The 27,745-nt window shown below is 36.9% G+C and overlaps 1 protein-coding gene across 3 annotated transcripts in view; it reads right to left on the minus strand.

Moving 5' to 3' along the window:
* LOC106081279 (serine/threonine-protein phosphatase 6 regulatory ankyrin repeat subunit A) overlaps window positions 1–27,745 on the minus strand; it is an 83,773-nt gene that overhangs the window by 17,413 nt on the left and 38,615 nt on the right. For 2 of the 3 annotated variants that reach the window (XM_059365211.1, XM_059365210.1), the window contains exons 4-13: window positions 25,828–25,944; window positions 24,495–24,587; window positions 15,028–15,241; window positions 14,665–14,960; window positions 14,301–14,603; window positions 12,818–14,245; window positions 12,210–12,746; window positions 9,260–9,466; window positions 8,511–9,204; window positions 7,151–7,246 (exon numbers count right to left, since the gene is read on the minus strand). In XM_059365211.1, the coding sequence (XP_059221194.1) occupies window positions 7,151–7,246; window positions 8,511–9,204; window positions 9,260–9,466; window positions 12,210–12,746; window positions 12,818–14,245; window positions 14,301–14,603; window positions 14,665–14,960; window positions 15,028–15,241; window positions 24,495–24,587; window positions 25,828–25,944 (3,985 nt within the window). The remainder of the gene's footprint in view (window positions 1–7,150; window positions 7,247–8,510; window positions 9,205–9,259; window positions 9,467–12,209; window positions 12,747–12,817; window positions 14,246–14,300; window positions 14,604–14,664; window positions 14,961–15,027; window positions 15,242–24,494; window positions 24,588–25,827; window positions 25,945–27,745) is intronic. The other variant, XM_013243138.2, reaches the window with a different exon arrangement.

Below are 27,745 nucleotides of genomic sequence, written 5' to 3' on the forward strand. Positions count from 1 at the left end.
AATGTAGATTCGTGATTAACTCTAAAATGCCTTTTATTTGAGCCTCAAATTGCCCAGGTCGGCAAATATATCCTATTTGGGGGAGTTAAGGGGGTGTGACGGCCCCAGGCACTTGTTTTAGATTCGGCCCCAGGCACTTGTTTAGATTTTTTTATCAGATTCGTGTTCTACTCCCAAAGACATAACATATTGCAAAGGTCGGTAAATACGTCCGTATCGTAGTCCGTAAACCGAAGTACAGATTAGTCTATATATCGATATACATGCTATGATTTCATAAATGGTTTGTTTTTTCACCAGACTTGACATAATTAGATTAATATATGTATTCGAAGTGGTGAGCTGATCAGTTATTTAGTTATTTGCAAAGCATTTGTGGATCGAATTTGGATTTTATTATTTATTTCGAATAGCTTATAAAATGTACCATGTATTTGAGGTATGTGTCGGCGCCCGATTTTTCAACCAACAGTTGTAAAGGCTCCAAATCAAAAAAAAAGGACAGGAACAAATCTAAATGTTTGGCATTAAATGACGATATCTCTATCCGTACCAAAATTAGCAGATCTTTTTCCGCAAAATCTAAGTTCCTTTCTTCAGTGAGACGGATAGACATACATCTGAGATCTACTTATTCTTATTACCATACAGATAAGCAGAAATTCTGTTGCAAAATACAAAAACATGGAAAATTTTGTGCGTGTAAAGTTTGGTCAAGAATTGCACCAGAACAACAATTTGCGATGCTAACACTTAAGCTCATGTATTTCATGTATTAATTGCGTTTTTGGAATAGCACCGCAATTTTTTTAACACAAAGAAATTTGAAAAACTTTTAAGATAGTAATGAAAATAAGTGTTCAGAAAGAATATCAGGACTAATCAATATTAGAAAGAAATTTTGGGTTAGCAAATGAGCTCTCTAATTGTTTCGAAAGCAACATCGCATATTTGATGCAAGCCAATGTTGATGGCGGTGTCTGCGCTATTATTATTCTCCTCATACATTCACACAAAATACCGCCATGGACAAAGCAGTTGTATACAAAGCAATTGCAAGAATTCTGTACGAATATTGATACGATCGCCACTCTTATCAGTATGCTGGGTATAACACCGCATCAATTGCGACAAGTACTAACATCAAATCTTTATAAGTAGACCACAAATCAGTTGTCTGGTGAACCACTAGTAATATGTACTTATCTTCTAAAATCTTTGAAATATAGCCATAACAATATATATTATTGGAAGAAAATTGTGTAAAAGTGGTCGCGTATTCTAATGAGGTAGCAATTGCGGTTGAGATATACTTCAGGAAGCTCTATGTGCAACAGCGTAGTGGGCTACCGAAAGTGGTCTAAGTATGAATCCGTGCAAGACAGAAGTAGTTCTCTACAGCAGGAGATACAAAATGGCTAAAGTGGCACCTATCTCCTTGGGAGGAGAGAATGTTTCATTTACATAAAGCGCAATCCACCTGTGAGTTTTGCTGGACAAGAAATTGAACTTCAAATCCAACATTTTGGAAATGGCAAAAGTTGGGGGTTTAGACTGCGCGTCATGCATTGGGTATATACTGCAGTTGTCAGACCTAAATTTAATGCTACATCTTATGCCTCTGGACATTGTGGCTATACAAATTGCAGCAACTACTGCTTTGAGGTTGAGGGAGCTTTCTCATTGGTCATGTGGCGTCTACGGACACTGTGTTATACTTAATAAAATGTCTGATGTTCCAGGCAGTGTGGATATTACACTACCTGAGCCGCTTTTTGAAATAAGTACTGTACCACTATTCCTGATAAAACCGATTGGAACTACGATATCCATGGTAATATAAGTTGCATAGACTTCTATACGGATGGTTCCAAACTAGACGACCGGGTGGGCTTTGGGTGTACTCTAAAGATCTATAACTGATCAGTTCAAAAGGTTACCCGACCACTGCAATGTGTATCAAGCGGAGATCCTTACAATTAATGAAGTGGTGGAATGACTAAGATAAAATGTCTTGACGACGATTGGCATATCTTCTCAGACAGCCAGGCAGCCATTAAATTCCTGGAGAACGTATTTCTGAACACAAATTCCGCCCTCGACTGTCGCAGATCTCTCAACGAAATGGCTGAACAGTTCAAAGTACACCTGTGGCCCTGTGCCGGGCCACAGATATATCCCAGGGAATTGTAAAGCGGAAGAGCTTGAGAGACAAGGAATTACCTTACACATTCCAGGGAAACGGGAATCTGTGGGTATGCCTATAACGACATGTAAGCTAAGTTTTAAGGACTAAGCCCGAAGGACAACGAATGATAGATGGTCTCAAAGAAGGGGCTATGAGCATTCCAAAACTATATGGCCTTATCTAGACTTGAAGAGGTCTACCGCTTTGGTGTTACTCGCTATAACAGGCGTCTCAATCATTGTGTCCGTCATGACAGGTCACTGTCTAATCGGAAAACATCCTGACAGACTGAAGGTTGCCAGTAACGACTTTTGCAGAAGCTGTGAGGTCATCGAAGAAGAATAGACTATAGAACACCTTCTGTGTGAGTGTCCCGTAGCGGCAGTCAGAAGGAGTGATGGCAGATTGCCAATATTTATAATTGCGAGACTTTCGGAGCTGGAATAAGCAATTTTTAGACACTTATTCTTCCGATGTTCAGTTTAAGGTCTCTTTTGAAGTAATTTGTTGAAAAATCTGGTAACAATCCGAAGAGTCATTATTTCACTAGCGAAACTTAATGCAATTAAAAATTTCACTAAATTTGTTCTTAACTTACCTTTAACTATGATTTTGCTCATTGAAAGAAATGTGCATAAAATTGAGATTATGGTTTTCAGGGAGTAGGGTAGATTATTCAGCTGTGAATAACAAACAGTAAAAAGTGAACTCTACTATTCAGGAATAGAAGATTTGAAAAACTTGAAGAGTTGAATGAATAAAACGATGAGAATACTTTTTGATTGTGATTTTCTGAAATTATTTCCGATGCAATATATATTTTTTTTTTCTCGTTGCCATAAATTTCCTAAAATCATTTCACTATTCTGACAATATTTTAATAATTACTTTTTTATTGGGATATTGAAAGCTTAAAATAAACTTTGTCGATTTAAAGATTAAATAAGGAAATAAATATGATAAATGAACTAAATGATATTTGTGTTAGTTTTCCGGGCTGTTTGCCTATGTGTTTGTTTTTATTAGAAGACTAAGATAAATATACAGCCGCATGTTGTTGCTTGTAAGAAGAACAAAGATTATATGTCTCTATGTCTACTTGTTTAGCAATATGGAAATAATATCTAAATTCCCGCATTTAACGCTTAAAAAATATCCAACCAAGGACAAAGTTTGAGCTTCGAATGATGCTGCTATCCACCTCACTGTTAACTCTTCTTTCGCCACCTTCGAATGTCAATGCGTTGTAAACAATAGAAATTCAGAACACTTGATTTCATTCTTACCATTGGTGTATATTGACAAATGGCAACGGAAAACACACAACTCCGTCTATTTTTTATTTCCTGTCCTTTAGATTATTCTAGTCGTACTTTGTTGTATATCTGCTAATCCTTTTATTCATATAAAATACTTACATTGTACTTAAAACAAAACAGGCATTTCAATTACTTGGTCTTTCTTAATTGTTGCCCACTCTTTCACCGAAATTAAATAACATGCAAACAGTTGTAAAACACCGAAACTGCTGAAGAATAGAAAATTTGGCTTGTGGCACCAGTAACGTGTGGAGATTTGCATTGACGTTAATACCACTTTATTTTGTTGAATGCCATATGATTACCATTATCAGTTCTCTGTGTTTCTCTTGTAAAGTTGCTTCCAATCCTTTTTTCCAGCGCTCCCTTGAAATCATAACTTTTTATCGTTGCTCTTTTCTCAAATTCATTCTTTGGAGTTATTTTCCGTTTCCATGTTAAAAAAATTACGAAATACCATTTCTTAACCTACTTAAATTTCTGACACCAATTGAAATTGACTCTAATAGAACTTGCTCCCAAAACTAGGTATATATAAAATGATTCTGCTTAAGCAGTAAAAATCCGGAATTTATAGAGAAATTAGGTGGAATTTTTGTTTTATGTTGGAACTTTATCTAAGTTCTAATCCTTTTTTTTATTAAAGTTACTTGGGAACCATATTTTACTTTCAAACCTTTTGAATATAATTTAGTTGATTTCTATGTGTAGCAAGTAAAATCGATAAAATCGTTATACTGAGCCTATTAAACATAGATTATATATGTATGATATAACCAGAGCCATATCAAATGAACTCGTGATAATTTTTTTCAGGTGCAAATTGGATAATTTTGAAAAAATTTAATATGTGTGGTGAGAGTCATAACAAAACAACAGTTATGAACTCAACTTTAGTGAAGATCGGTTCATAAATGTGCTAAATTTGGCCAATGAGTGCAAATCGGTTATTATATACATATATATGACGGCCATATTATAATCTGAACGGATGCATGTACTGTGCATAACTATAACTGTGTTCAGCAAGCTCTGAAAGTCTTAATCCGGCTATATATATTTTTAAGGAGCTCATCCTAAGCCGATATAGTATAAGTAGAATTTACCTTATATGTATAGCATATATACATAAGTCGTAACATAACTCATCTACCATAAATTCTGTGAAGAACGATAGGACAACACATGAATATATCCGAAAGGCATATCAAAGATTTAACCGATTTAATTAATGTCAAGTCGAATAAGAAATTCTCTATAATGACAAGAAAAGAACATTGACAGACGGACATGACATGACATGAAATCTTATGCTCAATGGTGTATCTATGTATTCTCCATCTGGGTGCTACGAAAAACTTGCTCTATCTTAGCCCCAACAGTAGTGTATAGCATGAACTTTAGCTACGCCAAAAAACAAGAATTGAAAAAATCAAATGATATCTTAAGGATACCAAAAGAATGTGTTGCATGACTACTAGTCCACTGGGAAGCTTAGTTTAAGGTTTTGCCGTTTTTGCTCACTCACAACAACTTGTAGAGGTTTCCAGCATATTTTTCATATTTGGCTTCCAGCTATTCACGACTATTCGTAGTCCTTAAAATATCGCTCGGCGGTGCGAAATTTTGATACGATGAAGTGGTTATTAGCAAAACTGAGACCTCCGAAAATATTGCGAATTAGTGAATGCTGAATTGAAAAGACAGTGTTTCTCTGCTAGAGCCGGGTATAGGTTTCAACTTTGGTTGCATAAATATAACATATATTAATTTGGCGAAGGGCTTAAAAAGTAACAAGGCCATCTTTCCTCAATTGACTTGTATAGATGGTAACGATACACTACCTGTATGCGTTGATACGTAGTGGTCATCACAGCAATGAGAAGATTGATAAGCACAACCGTAAGCACCATCATAATGACAATAAACATAAATCTAAATAGATAATCCACCCAAATGGGTTGCGTGCGGTCTCTTAAGTTTTTTATTCTATCCACCTGTGTCTGCTCGTTCGTGGTTTGACCAAATACGGCAAACGCTAATAACTCAAAAGAATGAATAGGATGCATGCGCACTGTATTGGGATGTCCATATTAAGGCGTTCCATTTGCAAGACGAACGAGAAAAAAACGCACATGACAACGAAATCATATGGTATTCAGCAAAAAATTTCCACAAAATCCAGATTTCACAAGTTTTTATTGTTTCAGCAGCGCCAATGGTGTCCATTTGTTTGATTGTTCGTTTATTTCAGTGAAAGGAAGTCCGAGACATTAAAAAAAAACCAAAAATTGAGGAAATCCATTAGTTATTCAATACCAACCTGTTTGCTTTAATAAGTATCCGACATCTGGGCTACCAGGAAATTTATGAGAACAACCACAAATACCCGCAGATGGAAAAATTTTAAAGTCTTTCGGTTCATTCAAACTAAAAAATAACTTCAGTTCTAAAACCAGTTGATGATTCAACATTTTGACTCTCTTAAACACATTTCACTGTTCGTGCTTTGCCTTGACTTATACAAAAATCTTTTGATTTGTCTTCTAGGTTGATTATTTCTAGTTTCATGCGTTACGTTGATTATAATAAATAGTGAGAAGCCGAAATTAATTAATCAAAATCTGTGTATCAGCTTTGTTTCTTCTTTCAAACAACACCACGATGTGTCACAATATTTATATTTTAAAAACAAAAAAATCAGAAAACTAAAATTTTACAATTTTATGTATGTATGCTGAATAACACACATAAATAGAGAAACAGCCAAGCAATAAAATACGATATATAATTCATATTGCAAATGATAAAGTTGTATTGTACCAAAGACAAAGGAATATATAAAAATGTCGCCAAGAGAAACTTTTCTAGCATGCTAGTCTATTCAACCCAACGCAGCAATGGAATATTTGTAAGAAAACGTTCAATGAACAACATCATCTCAAGGGACTGCAAAATCATTCATGGTTATAAAAGTACCGCACATATTCTTTAAAATTAACATTCTTTAAAATAATAACAGTAACTACAGATATTTAGATACGTACTAAAACAACGGCAGTTTCTTCCGAAATTTGCGATAACATTTTCAGTGTACAATAAGAATCATTTAATTTAAATGTATTCTTTAAACATAAAGAAGAAAAAAAAATAATTAAATCTAATGTGAAATTTCAAGAAAGACATCCTCCGTATGGAACAAAAAAGAAACAAAAATCAAGTTCATAAGAATTTTTCTGAATGAAAAACACTTTTCCACAACATCAAGGATTGCACACAAAGTAAAAACAAAAAACAAAGAAAGGTGACACTTAGAGACCGCACAGTTAATTGGGGAGCCAACATGCCATAGCTCGCGTAGACCCTTAGCAAGCTTGGGTCGAAGTGGATACCATCAAACACAGCCAGCAAGTGGAAAATTGGTTTAAAAATACAGAACTGTAAAAAATATTAATTGACTTTTTGTTGTTGTTTTTTTATTTTTGGTTGATTACACAAACACACAACACTGAAGGCTTTTTGGGAAATCATCCACATTGAAGACATTGAGAAACTTTATAGGCACATCGACCATAGGTGGGCGCTGCATACGCCGAAGCGTTTTTAGCGCAAGTGCGTGTGTCAACACCGATATTCAACTTACGATCATCTTTATGCTTGCGTCGAAATTCGCTTAGCATACTACGACTTGAGTCAATGTAATTTTCCGGTGGTGGCGGCCGCGGAGTTGGCATATCATCTAAATATGGGCAAAAATTTAGAACACACATTAGGCGATTTATTCTGCATTAGAGCAAAGTAGCTAAGAACACTAAAGGCAACAAGGGAATGACACATATACAACAACAGTGGAAGATCTAGATATAATTTTAGTTTTTTTTTTATATTATTACTTAATTTTAACGTTTTACAACTCAAAAATAATTAAATATTAACTCGATGTGGACAAACGGACCTCGCTTGAAAATGGCAGAGCAATAATGTACGTATTTTACATGGTCTCAGAACAATATGTTATTTTGGTAACCTTCAAACGGAACGAATCGTATTCCTCTCTTCATTCGTGGAGGATAACCAAGAAGATACCCAGTACGGCCAATAAGAGAAATATTCCTAAGCAGGTCAAACTATTGAAGAATTTGCTCAAGAATACAAAACAATTTCTGAGATGAATTGAAATCAGAAAAACCGCAAACAATTTATTGCCTCCACGACATTTTACCCCAATTCATTATTAAGTCTAACATCAAAGATATTGCATTTATAACTAGGGGAAAATTTTAATAAACACAGGTTTAAGTAAGCCTACTTTCCAAAAGGAGATATAGGATTATATAATTCAATAATTGAAAACTATAAACTAAACATGCAAGCAGTACAATCTACCGATGGAAGGTAGGCATAGACCTAAACTGAAAATGAAATGCATGTACAAAAGGTAAAGAAGCAGGGATCATGATAAACTTAGTGTTCACCTAAATCAAGGTAAATGCCAAAGTCCTAAACATACTGTCACCCCACACAACATTGTTTCTCTGCCAAAGACAAGTTTGGTCCTAAGTTTGTCCTCAAGCGCAAATATTTTGGGATAATGATTTAAACAAGATAATAACATTACCATACTAAAAGATAAACTTATACACCTATGTATTACATTCGAGTTTTAAGCTGTATAGTTTTATATAAAAATGTAGATCAGCTTGATTCTAATTTTTTTTCTAACACAATTTTCCTATATTGCCTTGAAAAAAATGTTTTTTTCTTTTGGCCCACTGTAGCTCTCCACTGTAAATGTATATGCGTTATAGTTCAAGAGGTGGTCTGTAATTGTTCGCATGCAATTAAAATTTGAAAATAAACTTTTTTTGTTCAATCCTGGGAGTGTACAGATACTTATCAAGTTTGTTTATATTAGTTATTGGACAAGGATAAATATAAAATCATAAAAACATACTTTGTAAACATCTATGGCGACAACATCGCCTTGAAACATTGCAACTTACCATCGCTGAAGTAACCACGATTGCGGTTTTTCTTTTCGAAACCACGCAACTCTTCGGGCGTGAAATTGGCAAATGACTGGTTGAGAGCCACGATATGCATGGAAAAGCCGAATACGAAAATTGCCAAGACGGCCAGAAATCTGGCCAAATCCTTTAATAGATCACCAATAATAATGGCCCATGGACCAAAGAGGTGATGGAACGAAAGAAAGTCCAAAATTTGTACACAGGCGCACAGAAAGGCCAATGCAAAACACTGATTGCGGCAGTAGATGAGGGTGGGCCAATACTCCTGGCGTACGAAACAGAGGGCGGCCACATGCACGCCCACTCCAGCCATTCCCAGCAGCAGCACAAGCAGCTTAATTGATCCCAATCCAGATTTATCCGACGGATTTGTCAACTCGAACAAAAGTAAGCCACTCAACCAAATGAGCAAACCTATTTCGTACCAGTAGGGGACCAAACTGAGACGCAACACCGGATATATGGGCGTGATGCCCACAATACTGAGATGTATCATTAGGAAGATGTGTGAGGTAAGATATGACATGAATTTGATAATCGGCACTTTGTTGAATTTGTGTCCCATAGGAAACGTGAAGCCAATCCACACAGGCGGACATACAATAAAGGCAACCAAAAGTAATAAAATCTTCCAAGACGCCCAAGTCAGTGAGCCTCGCCATAGTTCCTGAATAAATACGTTAAATTAATATCACATTAGGGACAACTCGGAAATTATGTACCTGCAGATATCGCTGCACCACCGTATGTGCGATAACCTCCTTTTGTTCATTTTCAATTAAGACGTCGAGAAATTCCACATTTCTTTTGTCCGTGGCTTGCAAAATCTTCCCCGCCGAATCTGATCCGGCAGCCAAGGCTAGCAGTTCAGTTGCCATTGTCTCGCACTGCTTTCCGGCCGCAACAAGATCCTTAGCACGCTCTTTTTCCTGTAAATAAAGAATTGTTCACTATGAGATATTTTAAGATTATTCGCCTTTATAGCAGGTAGAGTAAGAACGACAGTCTATTTTTTCAATAGACTCAATAATAAAATAGACAGTGAAAACTTAATGAACGAATTTTTCTTAAGCCCAGTTTTCAAATTTTGATTTGTGATATAAAAAAAGGATATACTTCTACAAAATACGTAAACTCTTTTAAAATGTTATAAAAAAACCTTAAATGAAGACAACATTGATTTAGCGCGGAAACTAGTGTCTAACGAAAAACATTTCGCTAAAAAAAAACATTTTTATGAAATTTCCTGACAGGACGAAATTTCTCTAAGAAATAAAAATTTTCTTTTGAAGATATTGAAGATATTGATCAAATTTACTTAAAACGTTTTTTCAAATTGTCAAAGAATATTTTGATAAAATTTTTCTCAAACGACAAAGTTTTTTTGAAATCGAAAAAAAATTCGATAACATTTTTTTAAGACAAAACTTCGATGAAAATTTTTCATAGACAATATCTTGGTAATAATTTAGCTAAAAACAGAATTTCCATAAATTTTTGAGACTTTTTCTCTTAATGCGGAAGATATATAATATTCAATCCGGCCGAACATTACGCTCATATTGTGGTTTAGAACGAACGTTACCGTATTTATGGAGACGTTATGCGTAATTTTTTAAAGCAGTGATATGATTTTCTACAGAAGTGATTTTTCATGAAAATTCCATTAAGAATAGGTGATACTATTTCTTTTAGTATTAGAAAACTGTTAAAGTGTTAAGTTCAGCAGGGCCGAATCTTGGGGAAAATGTACACACATGAACTTTTTTGAAGGACACATGAGTACTTTACGCACAAAATTTGTGGCACATCAGCTAAACAAATTGGTTTATATGGGAGCGACGTCAGGTAATGAACCAATTTGGACCATATTTACCATTGATGTTGAAAGTCATAAAGGAACACTACGTACAAAATTTCACATGAATCGGGCTACAATTGCCGCTTTCAGAGGCTCAAGATGTCATATCGGGAGTTCGGTTTATAAAGGATCAAATTAAAGACCGATTTGAACCGGATTTGGCACAAAGGTTGGAAGAACACCAAGTGCAAAATTTCAGCCTAATTACAATTGTGGTTACCAGGGGCCTAAGACGTCAAATCGGGAGATAGGTTTATATAGGAGCTATATCAAGTTAAAGACGGATTAAGACCTTACTTGGAAAGAGTGTTGGAAGTCGTAGCAGAATATTACCTGCAAAATTTCCCAATCAGATGAAAGTATCGGCTCAAAATGTCAAGTTTATGGACCACTACAAATTGAAGCTAAATCGAAATCTGAACCGATATGACCCAATTGCAATCTTAACGATCAATATCAATAAGAAGTAACTGTTTAAAATTTCGAGCGGCTAACTTTATGCGTTCGACCGCTATCGTGATTTAACCGATTTGAATTATTATTTATTAATTATTTAGCTGGAAATCAGCAAAGAAATCGTTTTTCACCATTTATAAATAATGAATCAAGGCTAGAATTTCTCAAAGTTTACCTCAACTGATATATTTGTAACTGGAAATCCGAGCATAATTTGTATACCCTCCACCATAGGATGGGGGTATACTATCATCGCCATTCCGGTTGTTAGATTTTGAAATATTGGTCTAAGACTATATAAAATATATATATTCTCCATCCTACTATGTGTCCGTCGGTCAGTCTGTCTGTCTGAAGGCACGCTAACTTTCGAATGAGTAAAGCTAGGCGCTTGAAATTTTGCACAAATACTTCCTATGAGTGAAGGTCGGTTAGATTGTAAATGGGCTACATCGGTCTATGTTTTGATATAGCTGCCATATAAACCGATATTGGATCTTGACTTCTTGAGCCTCTGGACGGCACAATTCATATCCGATTTAGCTGAAATTTTGTACAACGAATTTTCCTATTACATTCAACATCGGTCCATTACCTGATATAGCTCCCATATTAACCCATCTCCTGATTTTACTTCTTGAGCCATATAGCCACAAATCTTATCATTATCCTCTGTTGCCGGGCAAAGAACTTGTTTTACCTATAATGAGATATCGGGCAAAAAAATTGACAAATGCTATCCATGGTGGAGGGTATATTTATTGGGATTCACTTTCCACCAGTAACGAATGTTAGCCAAATAAAGAACGATTAAACTACTGCAAAACTATTATGGAACATGACGCTCACAATGGGTGCACCCAAAGAAATATGTATAAAATATGCTTATATTAGCAAACATTGTCTGCTGGTATGAAATTACAGATTTTCAACTTGTGAATAAAACCACATACACATTGTTTTAACTTCTAAACAACGATTGAAGCATTTGTTATTTAAAATTATTGACAAATTCGAAAATTGAAAAAACTTGGAAAACATTTTTGACACTTTAAGCCTTTCATGAACATTTTTCATCATTTCAGTTACGGCAAACTTTATGCTGTTTTACGTACAAATCTACATATACTATTGGTACCAATATTTTCAGCTTTGTAAGACGGGGCACGTCCTTCGGACAATAACATAACTAAGAGGTTCGCATAATTTTACTTTAATTTCAATCACTGTGACACTCATTAAATATTTCCCATAGCAAATGTAGATGAAGTAACAACGTATTGTCACCCCTTTATCAATATTTTTAGAAACAACATACATGCCTACAGTAGCAAAAGTTGGACAATCACACTGACCTTGGTCGATAAATTGATGTAAATATTGGACAGCTTTGCTGCCGTATCCACCGGTGCAGGTGCAACCAAGACAAATTCCTGAATGGGTTTGTTGTTGTGGTTTTTAGACACCACCATGAGATTGTAAACAAATCTCTTGTCCTCCATTAGACCGTAGGTGTCGTGCTCCTTGTTCAAAAGATACCGCAATACTTCATTGTGTCCCTCCGATGCTGCAAACCAAATGGGGGCACAACCATAGTTTGTCTCCGATTTGGGCGATGCTCCAGCCTCACACAAGAGTTTAACCACTTCTAAGTGACCGGCTTTGGCAGCACAATGCAGTGGCGTCCAACCGTTCTTGTCGGTTGCATTTATTTCTGCGCCTTGCCCTAACAGAATCTCCACCATTTGAAAGTGACCGTACATGGAAGCGATGTGCAGGCCAGTGCGTCCATGACGATCGGTCGATTGGAGGAGTTCAGCGGACCGACTCAGCAGCAAACCAACCACTGACATGTGACCACCGAAGCAAGCCAAATGAAGCGGATTGTAGCCCTAGAGCGAAAAAAGAGAGTTCATTAACCATTTTACAGTTTTTTGCTAGAATTTGGTTTCGAGAGACTTACATTTTCCGTTGAAGCTGCATCCACCTGTACGCCTGCCGAGTTAAGCAACAGACGAACTACATTTTCATTGCCTGAGAAAGCAGCCAAATGCAAAGGCGTCATGCCGGACTCCGTTCCCAATTCGCCGAACAAACTTTGCCCTGTGGGTGTTTCCGATTTCACTGTGGCCGGCACACTTGTCAGCAGTTCACGCACTGTGTCCGCTTGGCCATAATAGGCTGCCACATGCAACGGTGTCAGTCCCAATTTCTTGCTGGTGATCCTCAAAGAATTTGTACTCTTTAAAACATCCAATACCTGACCATGGCCATTCTGGGCGGCGAGATGTACGGCGGTGAAACCGGCCTTGTTCTCTTCCGTGCAGGATGCACCTGCCCTCACTAACGCCTTGACGACATCGGCATGACCTCCCTCGGCAGCCAATTGAAGCGGCGTGGCGTCAGTCAATTTATTTCTAGCAGATATCACGCCAGACCGATCGAACTTCATGAGTTCCTCGATCACTTTCACCGAACCCTGCATGGCTGCTATGTGCGCGCATGTGTTGCCATCCTTGCTGGTGGCATTCACCAGTGACGGATGCTGCTGCAGGAATAATTTGGCCACTTCTGAGTAGTTGTTCTGTGCAGCGACGTGGATGGGTTTTTGTCCCAGATCGTCAGTCGCATCTATGTTAGCCCCCAGTTCTAGTAGAAGCTGACATACCTCCATCTGGCCGCTGGCCGCAGCGAGATGAAGCGGCGTCTGTTTGCGCAAAGTCAAAATATCGATGACGGCATTGTGGTCCTTAATGAGGAACTTCACCAGATGTGTGAAGCCGTTCATCGCGGCCAGATGCAACGCCGTACGACCAACGCGTGACTTCGAGTTGATGAAGGCCTTATTGGTTAACAGGGCGTCGCAGACATGCAGATAGCCCCTTTCCGCAGCCAAATGCAGTGCCGATCGACCTTCGATGTCGAACACATCAACTCTGGCATGATTCGCTAAAAGGTTGTTGACCAGCTCCATGTGCCCCCGATGACAGGCTATCAGCAGTGGGGTCCAGCCCACCGAAGATTGACGGTTCATCGCCTTCTGAATGTCAGTGGGGTTCATGTGTGCTATCATTTCCATCAGCACATCATTGTTGCCTGCCATGGCACAGTAGTGGAATGCCGTCTCCAAAGCGTTCTTCGTCTGCAGTGTCACATCTGCCCCATTCTCCAACAGCAAACTCACGATTTCCTTATCGGACTCGGGGATTTTCACCTCCTCCTTGGTAATTTGGCAAGTGTAATGTAGAGCCGTGGCTCCATCATCGTTCACGGAATTTATATAGTTGGTGGCTTTGTCGGGTCCATGCTTCTCCTTGCACATCTCTATCAGATGTCGGACAATCTCCGGATGACATGAACGGCAGGCCATATGAAGTGGTGTCTCACCGGTCTGCAAGGCAAAAGTTAAGGTTATTCTCACGAAAAATATTTTTGAGGGGACTTACATTGGATTTGTACAGAGGATCGCCGTCGTCTTCGAGGAGTTGCATCAGCGTGGCCAGATTGCCATGACGGGCGGCGACATGCACCGGCGTCAGGCCATCATCGGTAGTTAAATTGGGACTAGCACCGGACTTAAGGAGCATCAAAGCGCAACGATCTCCATCCTTAACTCTAGCGGCTATGTGCAAGGGCGTCTCGTGCATTTTACCGCCACGCACATGAACATCTGCCCCATAACCCAGCAGAGTCTCCACCACGGCCGGTTTGGCTGCCTCCACTGCTATGTGCAGAGCTGTGTAGTTGTCCTAAATCGAAAGGAAAAACTGTTTAATCTACATTCCCTAGATGGCCATTTACGATACCCACATTGGTTGTCACATCGACCTTCTCGCCCTTCTGCAGCAGCGTATTTATGATGCCCGTATGACCGTAGGCTGCAGCGGTGTGGATACTACGCGCCCCATCTTTGTTTGGCATGTGCAGATAGACGCCCTTCTTGAACAGCATCGTTGCGCACTCGGCATGGCCGTTCAACGATGCGATATGCATGAGCGTACTACCATCCTTCGTGCGTTCGAAAATGCTGGCCTTGAATTTGTCCGCCAATATCTCAATGACATGGGCATGTCCATTTTCAGCAGCCAAATGCATGGGTGTTCGATCTAAACAAGTATTGGGTTACATAGTTTGGAAATTAGAAGCCACATCTTATATCTCATTAGAACTTACCTTGATTATCGGCTATTGAGGCTGAAGCCCTCACACCATAGAAGTATTTAAGCAACGCCTCATCACCCTCGCCAGCTGCTATATGCAACGGGGTTTGTCCTTCTCCATTTTGAGTATCTACATTGGTGCCATAGTCCACCAATATGCGGACCATATCGACGTCCCGCCGTCTGGCGGCCAAATGCAAGGCCGTGTCTCCATTAGCAGCAGTTGCCTTTGAAATAAATAAAAGCCAACATTCGATTAGACTTGGTACGTGACCTGTGGAACATGCTTTGCAAAATAGCGTTATGCAAAGCAGAGAAAAGCTGCAATAAATTGCAAAATTTATGCTGGAGGTCAAAGTTAACATGGGTCACATGGATGCAAATCAGCGCTGGCGCATATTAACCAAAAAAAAAAAGAAAAACAATGGAAAAAGCTAGTAGGTAACGAAGCAATCTCTACTCCCTACCCAAGGCTCAAAGTCTATGGAGGCCAAAGCCTATTGGGGTCATGCGTGCAATGCAATTGGAAGCGTTCTGTATTGACTCGAAAGTCACAAAGTCTGCTTTACTCATCCGCGCGAAAATCTTTTCACAAAGTTGGCCATTTTGCCGGCAGCGGCAAAGCAGACCTTTCAAGCAACCGGTGGAAGAGTGAACGAAACAAATCATTTCGATGAAGTTTAATTATTTTGACTAGTTTCAGCAGGAGCGTTAGCGACGAAGGGAAGGGTCGTGCGAAAATTCACAACAATCAGAGAATCAGAAACAGTGAAATATTAGATTGTGTGTGTGTGTTTGAAAGTCAATCACATGAATGCATGTGTGTGTCCCAAGGATGGATGCGAACATTGTTGGTTGAATGGGCATTGAATTGAATACTTCTCTTCATGGCGTGTTGCGTGCCTATTCGGATGTCGTACACCGAAATAAATTACTGATTTAAAGCTTATGTTCATTATATCAGATCATAATACCAATCGTATTGGACAAATTAAAAAACAAGTACAGACAACTTATGATCCAATGGTTTCAATCACTTTATTTCAGTGGGAAAATCTAACGTTTCCAATGAATGTAATAAGGATAATTTAGGGAGATTTATAAAAACACTATGCGAAATTTTTAGCTTTAGCAAGGAAATAACGCACAGGGAACGCTTATAGATTAAAAATATGATATGAATTTAAGGTCATAAGGATTTGGTGGGTATCCATCACCAAGTATTTATATCTAATTTTATGTAAATTCACATATGATCACAACAAGACGTCTTGTTAATTACAAAAATTAGAATGAGTGATCGCTTTATATATCATTTTTTTTTTTTTTTTTGAACACCAGCCAATATTGTTAATTTTTAAGTCAGCTGTGAATTGTAATAAAAAATCAGAAAATCGGCTTGCAAACAAAATGTGGTTATTGTTAGAAGAAAGCCGTTTGAAATTGTTAAGAATAATGTAATTGTTGAAAAAAAGAACAATATTTGTTTTGTACATTAATGTATAAATGTATATTAAATTCAGTGAAATTCCCTGAGGAAGAAAACCGGTGGTTTTCGAAATATTGAATTTTTCAATAATAAAACAATTTTCAAAAACAATAACCTAAGTTTTTTAACAATTGTTTTCATGACCTCGAGCCGAACAAATCAAAAAAGAAAAAAGTGGAATAAGAAAAACTTTACAACAAACTGGTTTCATCTATTTTTCATTAATCTCCCAAAGGGGAGAGATATGGGCTGATTGACCGTGAGAAGGAGTATCACTAGAATGAAAGGTTTTATTGAAAATTAGGAAAAGTTGATGGCAATTTCTTCTACGTTATCAGTAAAACATTTAATTTTAGAGATATTCATGCTCATGTTCTATCAGCCCGTATTTCTCCTCTTTAAGAGAACTTCACAAAAATTTTGTGAAGATTTGGCCTGGCCAAACTTATAACGTTTTTATTTGTTTTAAAATAGAAACATCAAATGCAACAAACACTACAACTATTCCCAGAAATATAACTTCAAAAAAATTTCAAATAATTTTTTGTTTGAATTTTTGAGTTACGTTAAATTCATTAGGATACCTTTTTCCAAACAGGAGCTAGAAGTTTTCTAAGGAAGGTTTATTTTTTTGCCCATTCGTCATTTACGAATGGAAAAGAAAATTTAATTGATACAAAAAACCACTCCCTAATAAAATTTTCTCTTAAAACAATATTGTAGCTTATGTTCTCTCAAAACTTAATTCTCTCAAATTTACTCTCGAAAATCAATTTCTACAAAATTTTCTCTTAAAATAAAAAAAAATCTCTGATATATACTCCTAAATTAAAATATTCCAGTAATTTTTTTCAAAACACAAAATATTGATTACATTATCTCCACATACAAAAGAAATTCAAGAAATTATCCGTGGGGCTAAAATTTTGGTGAAATTTTCTTTAAAAAATCCACAAAACTGTTTCTAAAGAAAACGATTTCAAACAAATGTTGTATATAGTTTTTTAGGCTATACGCAATAACCTCCAATGAAAAAAGTCCTAATAAACTAGGGCCTAAATGAAAATTAAATAAGTCCCAACTTAAGAAATGATATAAAACCCAAAAAAAAAAAATTAATAACTCCAAAGACAAAAAATAAGTATCATCATCATTTGGGACTAACCTTCAACTCAAGGATTAGAAATGAAATAAGTCCTCGATATTAAGAAACTATTTCCAACAAGTAAAAGCGTGCTAAGTTCGGCCGGGCCGAATCTTATATACCCTCCACCATGGATCGCATATGTCGAGTTCTTTTCCCGGCATATCTTCTTAGGCAAAAAAAGGATATAAGAAAAGATTTGCTCTGCTATTAGAGCGATATCAAGATATGGTCCGGTTTGGACCACAATAAAATTATATGTTGGAGACCTGTGTAAAATGTCAGCCAATTCGAATAAGAATTGCGCCCTTTGTGGGCTCAAGAAGTTAAATAGAGAGATCGATTTATATGGGAACTATATCAGGCTACAAACCAATTCAGACCTTAATAAACACGTATGTTAATGCTCATGAGAGAATCCGTCGTACAAAATTTCAAGCAAATCGGATAATAATTGCGACCTCTAGAGGCTCAAGAAGTCAAGATCCCAGATCGGTTTATATGGCAGCTATATCAGGTTATGAACCGATTTGAACCATATTTGGCACAGTTGTTGGATATCATAACAAAATACTACGTGCCAAAATTCATTCAAATTGAATAAGAATTGCGCCCTCTAGAGGCTCAAGAAGTCAAGACCCAAGATCGGTTTATATGACAGCTCTATCAGGTTATGGACCGATTTCAACCATACTTGGCACAGTTGTTGGATATCGTAACAAAATACGTCGTGCAAAATTTCATTCCAATCGGATAAGAATTGCGCACTCTAGAGGCTCAAGAAGTCAAGACCCAAGATCGGTTTATATGGCAGCTGTGTCAGGTTATGGACCGATTTGAACCACACTTGGCACAGTTGTTGGATATCATAACAAAACACGTCGTGCAAAATTTCATTCCAATCGGATAAGAATTGCGCACTCTAGAGGCTCAAGAAGTCAAGACCCAAGATCGGTTTATATGGCAGCTATATCAGGTTATGAACCGATTTGAACCATACTTATCACAGTTGTTGGATGTCATAACAAAACACGTCGTGCAAAATTTCATTCCAATCGGATAAGAATTGCGCACTCTAGAGGCTCAAGAAGTCAAGACCCAAGATCGGTTTATATGGCAGCTATATCAAAACATGGACCGATATGGCCCATTTACAATACCAACCGACCTACACTAATAAGAAGTATTTGTGCAAAATTTCAAGCGGCTAGCTTTACTCCTTCGGAAGTTAGCGTGCTTTCGACAGACAGACGGACGGACGGACGGACGGACAGACGGACGGACATGGCTAGATCGACATAAAATTTCACGACGATCAAGAATATATATACTTTATGGGGTCTCAGACGAATATTTCGAGTAGTTACAAACAGAATGACGAAATTAGTATACCCCCATCTTATGGTGGAGGGTATAAAAATGTGGGTCTTATTTCACTGCGCAATAAGTGCCTAAATGTATGGAGTTTATTTGGGGCTAATTTCACTTTTTCCTTGGGGCTATTTCGTATAGCCGTTTTTTAAAGAAACTAATTATTATTTGAAGAACAAATGTCCCCGAATTTTTATTTAAACACAAAATTTGCATGAATTTCTATCCAAAGACAAAATTCCATTCAAATTTGCTGAAAGGCATGACTTTAATTTTCTTTTAAATTTAAATCTTCCAATCCTTTTTTTGAATTCCAAAGAGCCTTACGAATACAGAATCAGTCATTTAACACCCTAACTGAACCGATTTGATTGGAAGAAAATTGTAGTATCTTATAGAAATAGACATTTCAGAAATACCAAGAGCGGCTTACATTGTTTTTTAAATAGTTCACCGTATATCTCATCTGGGAAAGAAACCCTATCAGAATGAAATTTTTAGGAAGGAAGATTTTACAATCTGTTTTTTTATTAAGGATTTGTTTATTTATTTACACCTTGGTTTGAACGCTACCCATAACACCAATAAAGTTTTCAGTTAAAGCTTTTTACTCATTCGTATGGTCCTTAAAAACGTAATATGTCAACGAAAGTGAGCTGATGCAAAAATTTTTTTTTTAAATACTTTAGATTTATATTAGTCAAAAGTTTATTTGTTCAGTGGGTGAGATGGAAAACTTATTTATTAAAAATTCAAAAATATTTTTTTAGTTTTCTTTCGGAAAAGCCATAGATTTAAGAAATAAAGGTAGCAACAAATTTTTTACTATGGTTTTGGCGTTAACATTAAATTTTAAAATATGGAAAGACACATCTACAGTTTATCGCTAGGCCCAACCCTAAAAGCGTTTAAACAAATCACATTTTGTTAATTTGTGTTGGCAACCGGTGCTTTGTTCACATGCGCAAAAAGTGGAGATAACCAACAGGCTTTGATATTTCATTCATATGTCACATTCTTTTTGAAGGCATTTTATTTTTGGCCCTTTTTTAGGGACGAGTTTTCACTGATACTGCTGAATATTAGCTTACAACAGAATTATTAATTTTAAGCCAGTGACCACCTAATTTTCACATTATTTCCTATTTGGTGAAAAGTTTCCTCTTAATTTGTATACATATGTATGATAATTTTAAACAGCGTCATACATCACTTTTCTCCTTCAAAAGTTCGGGATTGCTGCGATAAACTTCCAAAAAGTCCAAGCAGACTTTTTCTCCGTGCGGTCTTTCCATCACGGAGCTAAATATGATACTAAATGCCAACTGTCCGTCCACATTGATAGGAGACTGTCATATGTGGAAAATGCGTAATGCATGGAAATGCGTGCCTACAGCTTGGACCCACCTTACCAGGTTACATTGAAATTCAAAACTCTTGCGTGTAAAACCTGACCTAGCACTTTAACATGACATATGTCTTATATTTTCTTGCAGTGTAATTACATTTCATGGTGTTTTGTGAAAATAATTTCGTAATTACCCCATCACGCAAAATCATTCTTAGCCGCTTCTTTCGCAATTATTACGCGGCATAAAAGTTTGCAGGTGGAAAATGACATTCTGCACGTTTAGTACTTGTGAATGAATGTGTCATGTCCTCTTCATCTAAGGGGGAGATTTTTGCCTCACCTATTTTTCGGACGACTGTGGGCATACAGCTGAAGCTGAAGAAGAAATGTGTCATCGCCAATTTAACGCTCTTCACCGAAGAAGAAAAACTTAATTACTTAACGGGAGTGGGAGTACAGAAAACCCAACCAATTAATGGCGTGAATTGAGATGGCGTTGGATTAAATACTTCGTTGGTTTTTTTCTTCCAACTTTCATTTCAAAACTTCTGAAAAAGTGGCAGTAATAATAAAAATTGGTAAAGTAAGACTTTTAAATTAAAAGGTTTTAAGAACAGTATTTTATGAAAAAAATCAAACATTAAAAAAAATAGTTTTCTGTAGCACCCCTCTGAAAAACTTAGCTGAATTACATAAGAGAGTAGAGCCGATTCCAATCACCCATAAACCGATTTTACAACGTAGAGCCTAAGCTCTCCGCGTTTATCGAGTTCTTTGTGCGGTATCTCTTTTTAGGCAAACAAAGAATAATGAATAAGAACTGTTATGCTATTCGAGCTATATCAAATTATAGTCCGATTTGGACCATAAATAAATTGAATGCTCAACATTGTAGATGTCATTGTGTAATATTTCGGTGCATTCGGAAAAGAATGATCGGGTGACCGGTTTATATGGGAGCTGTATCAAGCTAAAGATCGATTCAGACCATATTGAACACGCATGAGAGAAGTAATTGTACAAAATTTCTGCCAAATCGGATAATAACTGCGCCCTCTAGAGGCTCAAGGAGTCAATATCCCAGATCGGTTTATATGGCAGCTATATTAGGTTATGTGCCGATTTGCGATATACTTAACACAGTTGTTGAAAGTGATACCAAAACACCTCATGCAAAATTTCAGCCAAATGGGATGAGAATTGCGGCCTTTAGCGACACAAGATCCAAGATCGGTTTATATGGCAGTTATATCAGGTTATGAACAGATTTCAACCATACTTAGCACAGTTGTTGGAAGTGGTACCAAATCACCACGTTCAGAATTACAGCCAAGTCGGATAAAAATTGCTCCCCCTAACAGCTGAAGAAGCCAAGACCCAAGATCGGTTTATATGGCAGCTATATCAAAACATGGCCCATTTAGAATCCCAACCGACCTACATTGATTAAAAGTATTTGTGCAAAATTTCAAACGGCTAGCTTTCAACAGACGGACGGACGGACATGGCCGGATCGATTTAAAATGTTGTGGCGATCAAGAATATATATACTTAATAGTGTCGTAGATGCCTATTTCGAGGTTTTACAAACAGAATGACAAAATTAGAGGTGTCACACTGCTGCATGCCGTTCGGGCTCGGCTATAAACAGGAGGCCATTAACATTGCGATTAAACTTGAGTCGGACAACACTCATGTCAATGTGAGAAGTTTGCCCCTGGTCCTTAGTGGAATGTTCAAGGGCGATATTTGCATAGCGCTTGTCTTTGTAAATAAGTGATATGTGGTTAATTTCGTGACGACTCTGTAACATATGGGATGTCTATCCTGTTTATAAAAAAGCGACAGAAGGACATTCAGTACTGAAATTGTAATGTAATGTAACATGGTTAAAACGAATCAGGAAAAAGTTCTGAGTCAAACTGCACATTTAATAACAGCCACAGCATTGAAACAGGGAACAGTTGATGCTTCAGCCATTTATTATGCTAGAACCTCAAATCCTCTACTGATTTTCTTACAATGTACTACATCCAACTTTGGACGTCGTGGTGGCGTAGGTTGTCGTTTACAGATCGCCATAATCTATCGAATTTGGCTTATTCGGATCAAAACGAAAGAAATAGAGGATATGCGTTTTAAACCAAAAAAAAAAAAATTTTGCTAGTTCGGTTTCGCGTTTTGAGGCGAAGATCGTTTATTTCATAATTTTTCGTTTGTTTTCTTTCGAGACGGGCGTAAGGATCAAAGATTCCTTGAAATGGAAAAGGAAAGCCAGAGATCAGAGATACTAGCTATTATTTTCCACCGCATATGTTTTTCTTTATAGTAATGCTCAACAGTGGAGGGGTACACTAGTACAATCAAAATAGAACTACCCCAATAAAAAAGATTTGTTTGGCTCAAAGATACTCCAAATAATTTTTTTTTTTTTTGCGTGTTGACCAATTTCGACCATACTTGGCTCGTAGCAAAACTTTGCTTACAAAAATGCAATCAAATCTGTAGATCGGTTTTTATGGCAGCTATATTACAAGCACAGTTTTAACAAAAAAAAAAGAATTTGTATACGTTCGACGCAAGTTTAAAAATAAAAATATGAAATTTCATCAAAATCGGACATGGTTATCGAGGGTCAGCCGTTATTGGGGTGATTTTCAAAAAAGTCAGCTTTTGGAAATGAATGCACCGATTGGAACGTGCCATGCCAAACCTCAACTAAGCGCAAATATTTGCCGATTGGGACAATATATATAATGTCCCCACTAAAATAAGCTGTGCCTTTGAGATTAACCTAACCTTTTCAAATCCAAAGTATAATTTTTTACATTGTTATTAAATTGTTGTCAGCGCATACAAAAACAAGTTACGTTCACGAATTAGGTAAGGCCTGGTTATGCTCTCGTAAACATATCGTAAATGTAGGAAAACGTGTCAGCTGTATTATTTTATTTTTTTTTTTTTTTGCTTTGTGAAAACACATGCAAACGATTACCAAACGTCTGTTGAACGTTACCGGAAAGTAGAATTCAGTAGAAACAAAATTTTACGTTCCGTTTTCGAGTCAGCTGATAAAATTTGATGTTGGAAGAAATTTCAAAACTAAAAATTGATATTTAGAAAACAGCTATTCTATGATTTCGAAATTAGGTTAATTGGATAGCCCACCATGAAAAGGTGGCCAGTCTGACCTGTTGTAAAAAGTAAATGAAAAAGTGAGAAATATGTGGTAACAAGAAATTACTAGGAGAGAGTAGGGGGTAAGCGCCAATACGGCGTTGTCGTATCCGCTAATCCATGTTAGCACTATGTCGTGAAACTGGGGCCTATTCAGGGATTCCACACACTCCACCACGCACTTCGACATCGCTGTAGTAGAACACGCGGCCTTGAGGGCCGCTATATACACATACGGTCCTATGAACCGGAACGAGCTTGCTTACTTTTGGAGCTTGATGGGGAATGCTACCTCCACATACAACATCGGCAACAACAACTGATTTCGAAAACTTTAAATACCTTTCCAGAATTTCTTTTGCGTCTATCGTTATGGCACATAGCTCAGCCTGAAATGCTGTATGTGTCGTAGTATAGCCCCAATCCAGTCCCTGTCTGCAACACTTCTCAGTCTGCCCACCGCATTCAAAGTGTCCAAAAGGGACCCTGGCCTTATTCCGTCTTCCATTGCGACTCAGGGCGGTGACAGTCGACCCATCTCCTCGCTGTGCAATGCTCTCTCAATATTCAAGAAGGACAACTTCTCGTGCTCCTTCAGATGTAGAAACGTCTCAACATATCGCATCACTGCATGAAGGGCCGTCTTATCCGACTTGCACCTGAGATATGCCTGAAGTTCTCCGACTTCAGACCCTCCCTCCCCTTCAATTATTTTCTGTTGAAAAAATTGTTTTGTTTGAAATATCAAATGCTACGTTTTGTAATAAGCATAATTGCCCCTTCACATTTACGCTACATTTATTCTACATTTACACTATATTTACGGGAGCATAACCAGGCCTTTCCCCCTGAATTAATGTTTATTATAATTCACCTTCAACCATTATATCCCTTTTTCTGTTCGTATGATATGTAAAAATTACCAAATCAATGTTTTGAGGAACTCACCTTTAGTTGTTCCGCCGTTTGTGCTGAGAGTAACTCTCTTACCATAGACTGATTACCAGCTTCCACAGAAAGAAGCAGCGGCACTTTGCCTCTCTAGAAAAAGAAACATTTAAAAGACAGAGAATTTCATAAATGTAAGAGTTCAAACAAATAAAATATGAAAATCTTAAAATAAAAACTGATTTAACTGGTCTTTGCATAAATTTGCTTTCCCCGCAAAGAGAGTTGAGCTAAATGATCAAGAGGATGTGACTAAAAGAAGAACTGATTTACGAGGCTAAAACATCGTCCTTTATTGGCAAAGATTTTTATCAATATCATTTCTTAACTATCTTCCATTCTCTGATTGGCCTGAAGTTCACAGTTGGCTTACTTGTGGTATTTGTATATAGACCAAGTGAAATTTGAAATTTTTGCAAGCCAGACTTTTCAAGTCACCAATTCTATTAATTTTTCATTCAGTTCCATCAACTGTGAAAATCTAGATCCAAGCCATCGGATCTACGTCATTCATTCTGGAAATTTTTTAAGACAATTTCTTTGTTTTTATTAATTTTTTAATAGTAGGATTATTACTAGAAGAAATTTGGAAGGGAGTATCTGAAAACAATTGATTTTGGTTTTAAATTATTGATGTGTATCTATTTCAAACGACATCATCTTTGCGCTGCATCAATACAAAATTTAGTCCAAATAGTTTTGTTATTGAAAATGTAACCAATTTCACCATCTATTTGAACATGTCAAACAATATGTTTTGCCACAAATGATGTCTTTGTGTGGACTAGTGTAATAATGTACAAAAGACCTGTAATACAACTGTGTGGGTGCCTGTTATTTTGTCTGTCTTACTGTCTACCTCTATCCATTTGTTTGTTTGCATTCCTATAAACGTACATAAATGTATCTATAAATATTGGTCTGTCTGTCTCAGTCTTTGGGCCTTCTGGTATTGGCGGGCTCTGTGCTTTTACCCACATTCACGTCTGAAGGATTGTTAGTCTACGTTTTATGACGAAATGGAAATGTTTATGTTTACGTTGGTACCGACTGTTACCATTCCTTTCCGACTCTATCAATCAATTTTCCATATTTTCTTGATTTCTTTGTATTTCATTATTTTATTGTCTAGTGGAATTCAAAACTATGTATATCGCCAACCTCAGCCGTAAAGTGGAAAATGGAAAATGGGGGGGCGACTGCCCCCATTGACAAAGTGGATGGCAAGGCGTTTATTATCATTCTCCCTGTTCTCAACTCATGTGATAATGAAAACTTCCCCATTTTGAGTTCAATGAATTGGTTTACAAGAGATTCAATTGGTTTTACTTACCCCGTCTGCTTTCAGGCGTATGTCCTTTCCGGCGGCCGCTAATAAAGCTCTTAGTATATTTGTTGCTGTACCTGTTTGACGACTGGACACCAAGTGGACAGCAGTTTGGGAGCGGGACTAAAAAAAAATTAAAAAATGTATATTTTTATTTAAATTATTGCCATATATTTCAGGTTGTGTTTACTTCTAAATCTCAAATGCAACTGATTGCATAGCTAAGTCCTTTATACTTTATGAGCCTTTCATTTATAATTTCTCATGCATTTGTAGTAGTTTTGGGTAATTTCTGTTTTTTTTTTTTTATTCTTGCAACCAAATCAAAAGCACTGACATGTTTTTAAACATCAGTCTGCATAGTGCATAATACGGAACAAATATAAGACTCTTCATTACATGCTACAAACACACTATCTTGATTATTATAACGACTTTTGAAAATTAGACACAAACAGTGAAGGCATTATCAGTATTAAATCAAATGGTGCACTGGGTCGTCTCACCTACAAGTCATGGAGTTAAACACAAACTAAAAAGTAGGAAGTATACAAAACATCATGCCTTGTTTTCATCCAAAAAGGAAATTTTCAGAAACTAAAACAGGGGGCACACAAAATAGTATGCCTTTTTTTATCCGAAAAGTATATTTTTTGATAACGATCCTAATATGGATTATATATGTATAAAACAGCTCTGTGGCACCATTTTTTTTTTTGCATTTAATATGGCGACACAACTACAAATCTAATTTTGAATTAAGCCACATTGGCGTTTAAGGCGTATTTGAAATAATACCAATAACTTGAGAATTCGAAGGAAGAAACTAAAAATCTTTTTCCCAAATCGTATTAGAAATCGGAGGATCGGAGTTGTTGCAAATGAAATGAAAAACTCAGTAAACCACCATTCTATATATGGTAAAGGGTATACAAATGAAACGGGTAAGTTTTGCAAGTGTTGAATAAAACTAAAGTCTGAATTTATCAACTTTCCAACGTAATTGATTATGATTGTTGTGGCTGGTCAATTAACTTAATATTATTTTGTTATATCTCCCAAAGGGACCAGAATTGGTCTAATCTTACCATGAGCATGAACATCACAAGAAATGAAGGATTTTCATTGATTACTGAATAGAAATTCACAGCCAACACGCTATTGCTAGACGTTTCTTGGCGTGGCTGGGGCTATCGCTCTCTAACCTCCCACCTGTCGGACCTACGTAATGTTCTAGATATACATATATCGCAGCAGTCAGATCCACAATAAAACCCATAATCATTTTTATTCCCACAAGTGTTACAACTGAAGCGCTTAACGGGTCCTTCAATCTAATGTAAAAATCTAAATATTATACAAAATAATTTGATGTTATGATTTTGATATTATTTGGCGCATAATATTTTCCTTCAACTTCATCACTCTAAAGTTCATTTAGTTTTAAATTTTGTTATTACATGACCATACATTTCCCTCCAAGGCATGGGATATACTAAAACTTTTCGACAACTTTGAATTGTATTACATGACTTGTAGAAGTGAGGGTGTCGCTCAAGTTGAAATGCAATCAAATGCAAGATAGGATTTCTTCAAATTAGGATTAGAACACTTAGAACCTTTTAGCGTTTCTTATCCTTCATCAACATTTGTCCATATGTGGCAATATTTAAAATAGGAACTCCAAATCTTAAACACCATCAGTTAGGCACTATTGCATCTTAGACAAAAGAACCTTGAGTTAAACCTTAACGAAATGTTGAATTACACGTAATTCGTTAGATTTTGTATTTAGATTGTGCATACCAACAAGTTATAAACGAAAAAAAACAACATGTTATTTAGAATGAAATATGATGCGAAAAATAGTGGAGTGTCACAGGTAAAATGCATAAAATGTTACTACCAAAAACCGAAAAAAATT

Source organism: Stomoxys calcitrans, chromosome 3 (assembly GCF_963082655.1).
Source record: "Stomoxys calcitrans chromosome 3, idStoCalc2.1, whole genome shotgun sequence".
NCBI lineage: Eukaryota > Metazoa > Arthropoda > Insecta > Diptera > Muscidae > Stomoxys > Stomoxys calcitrans.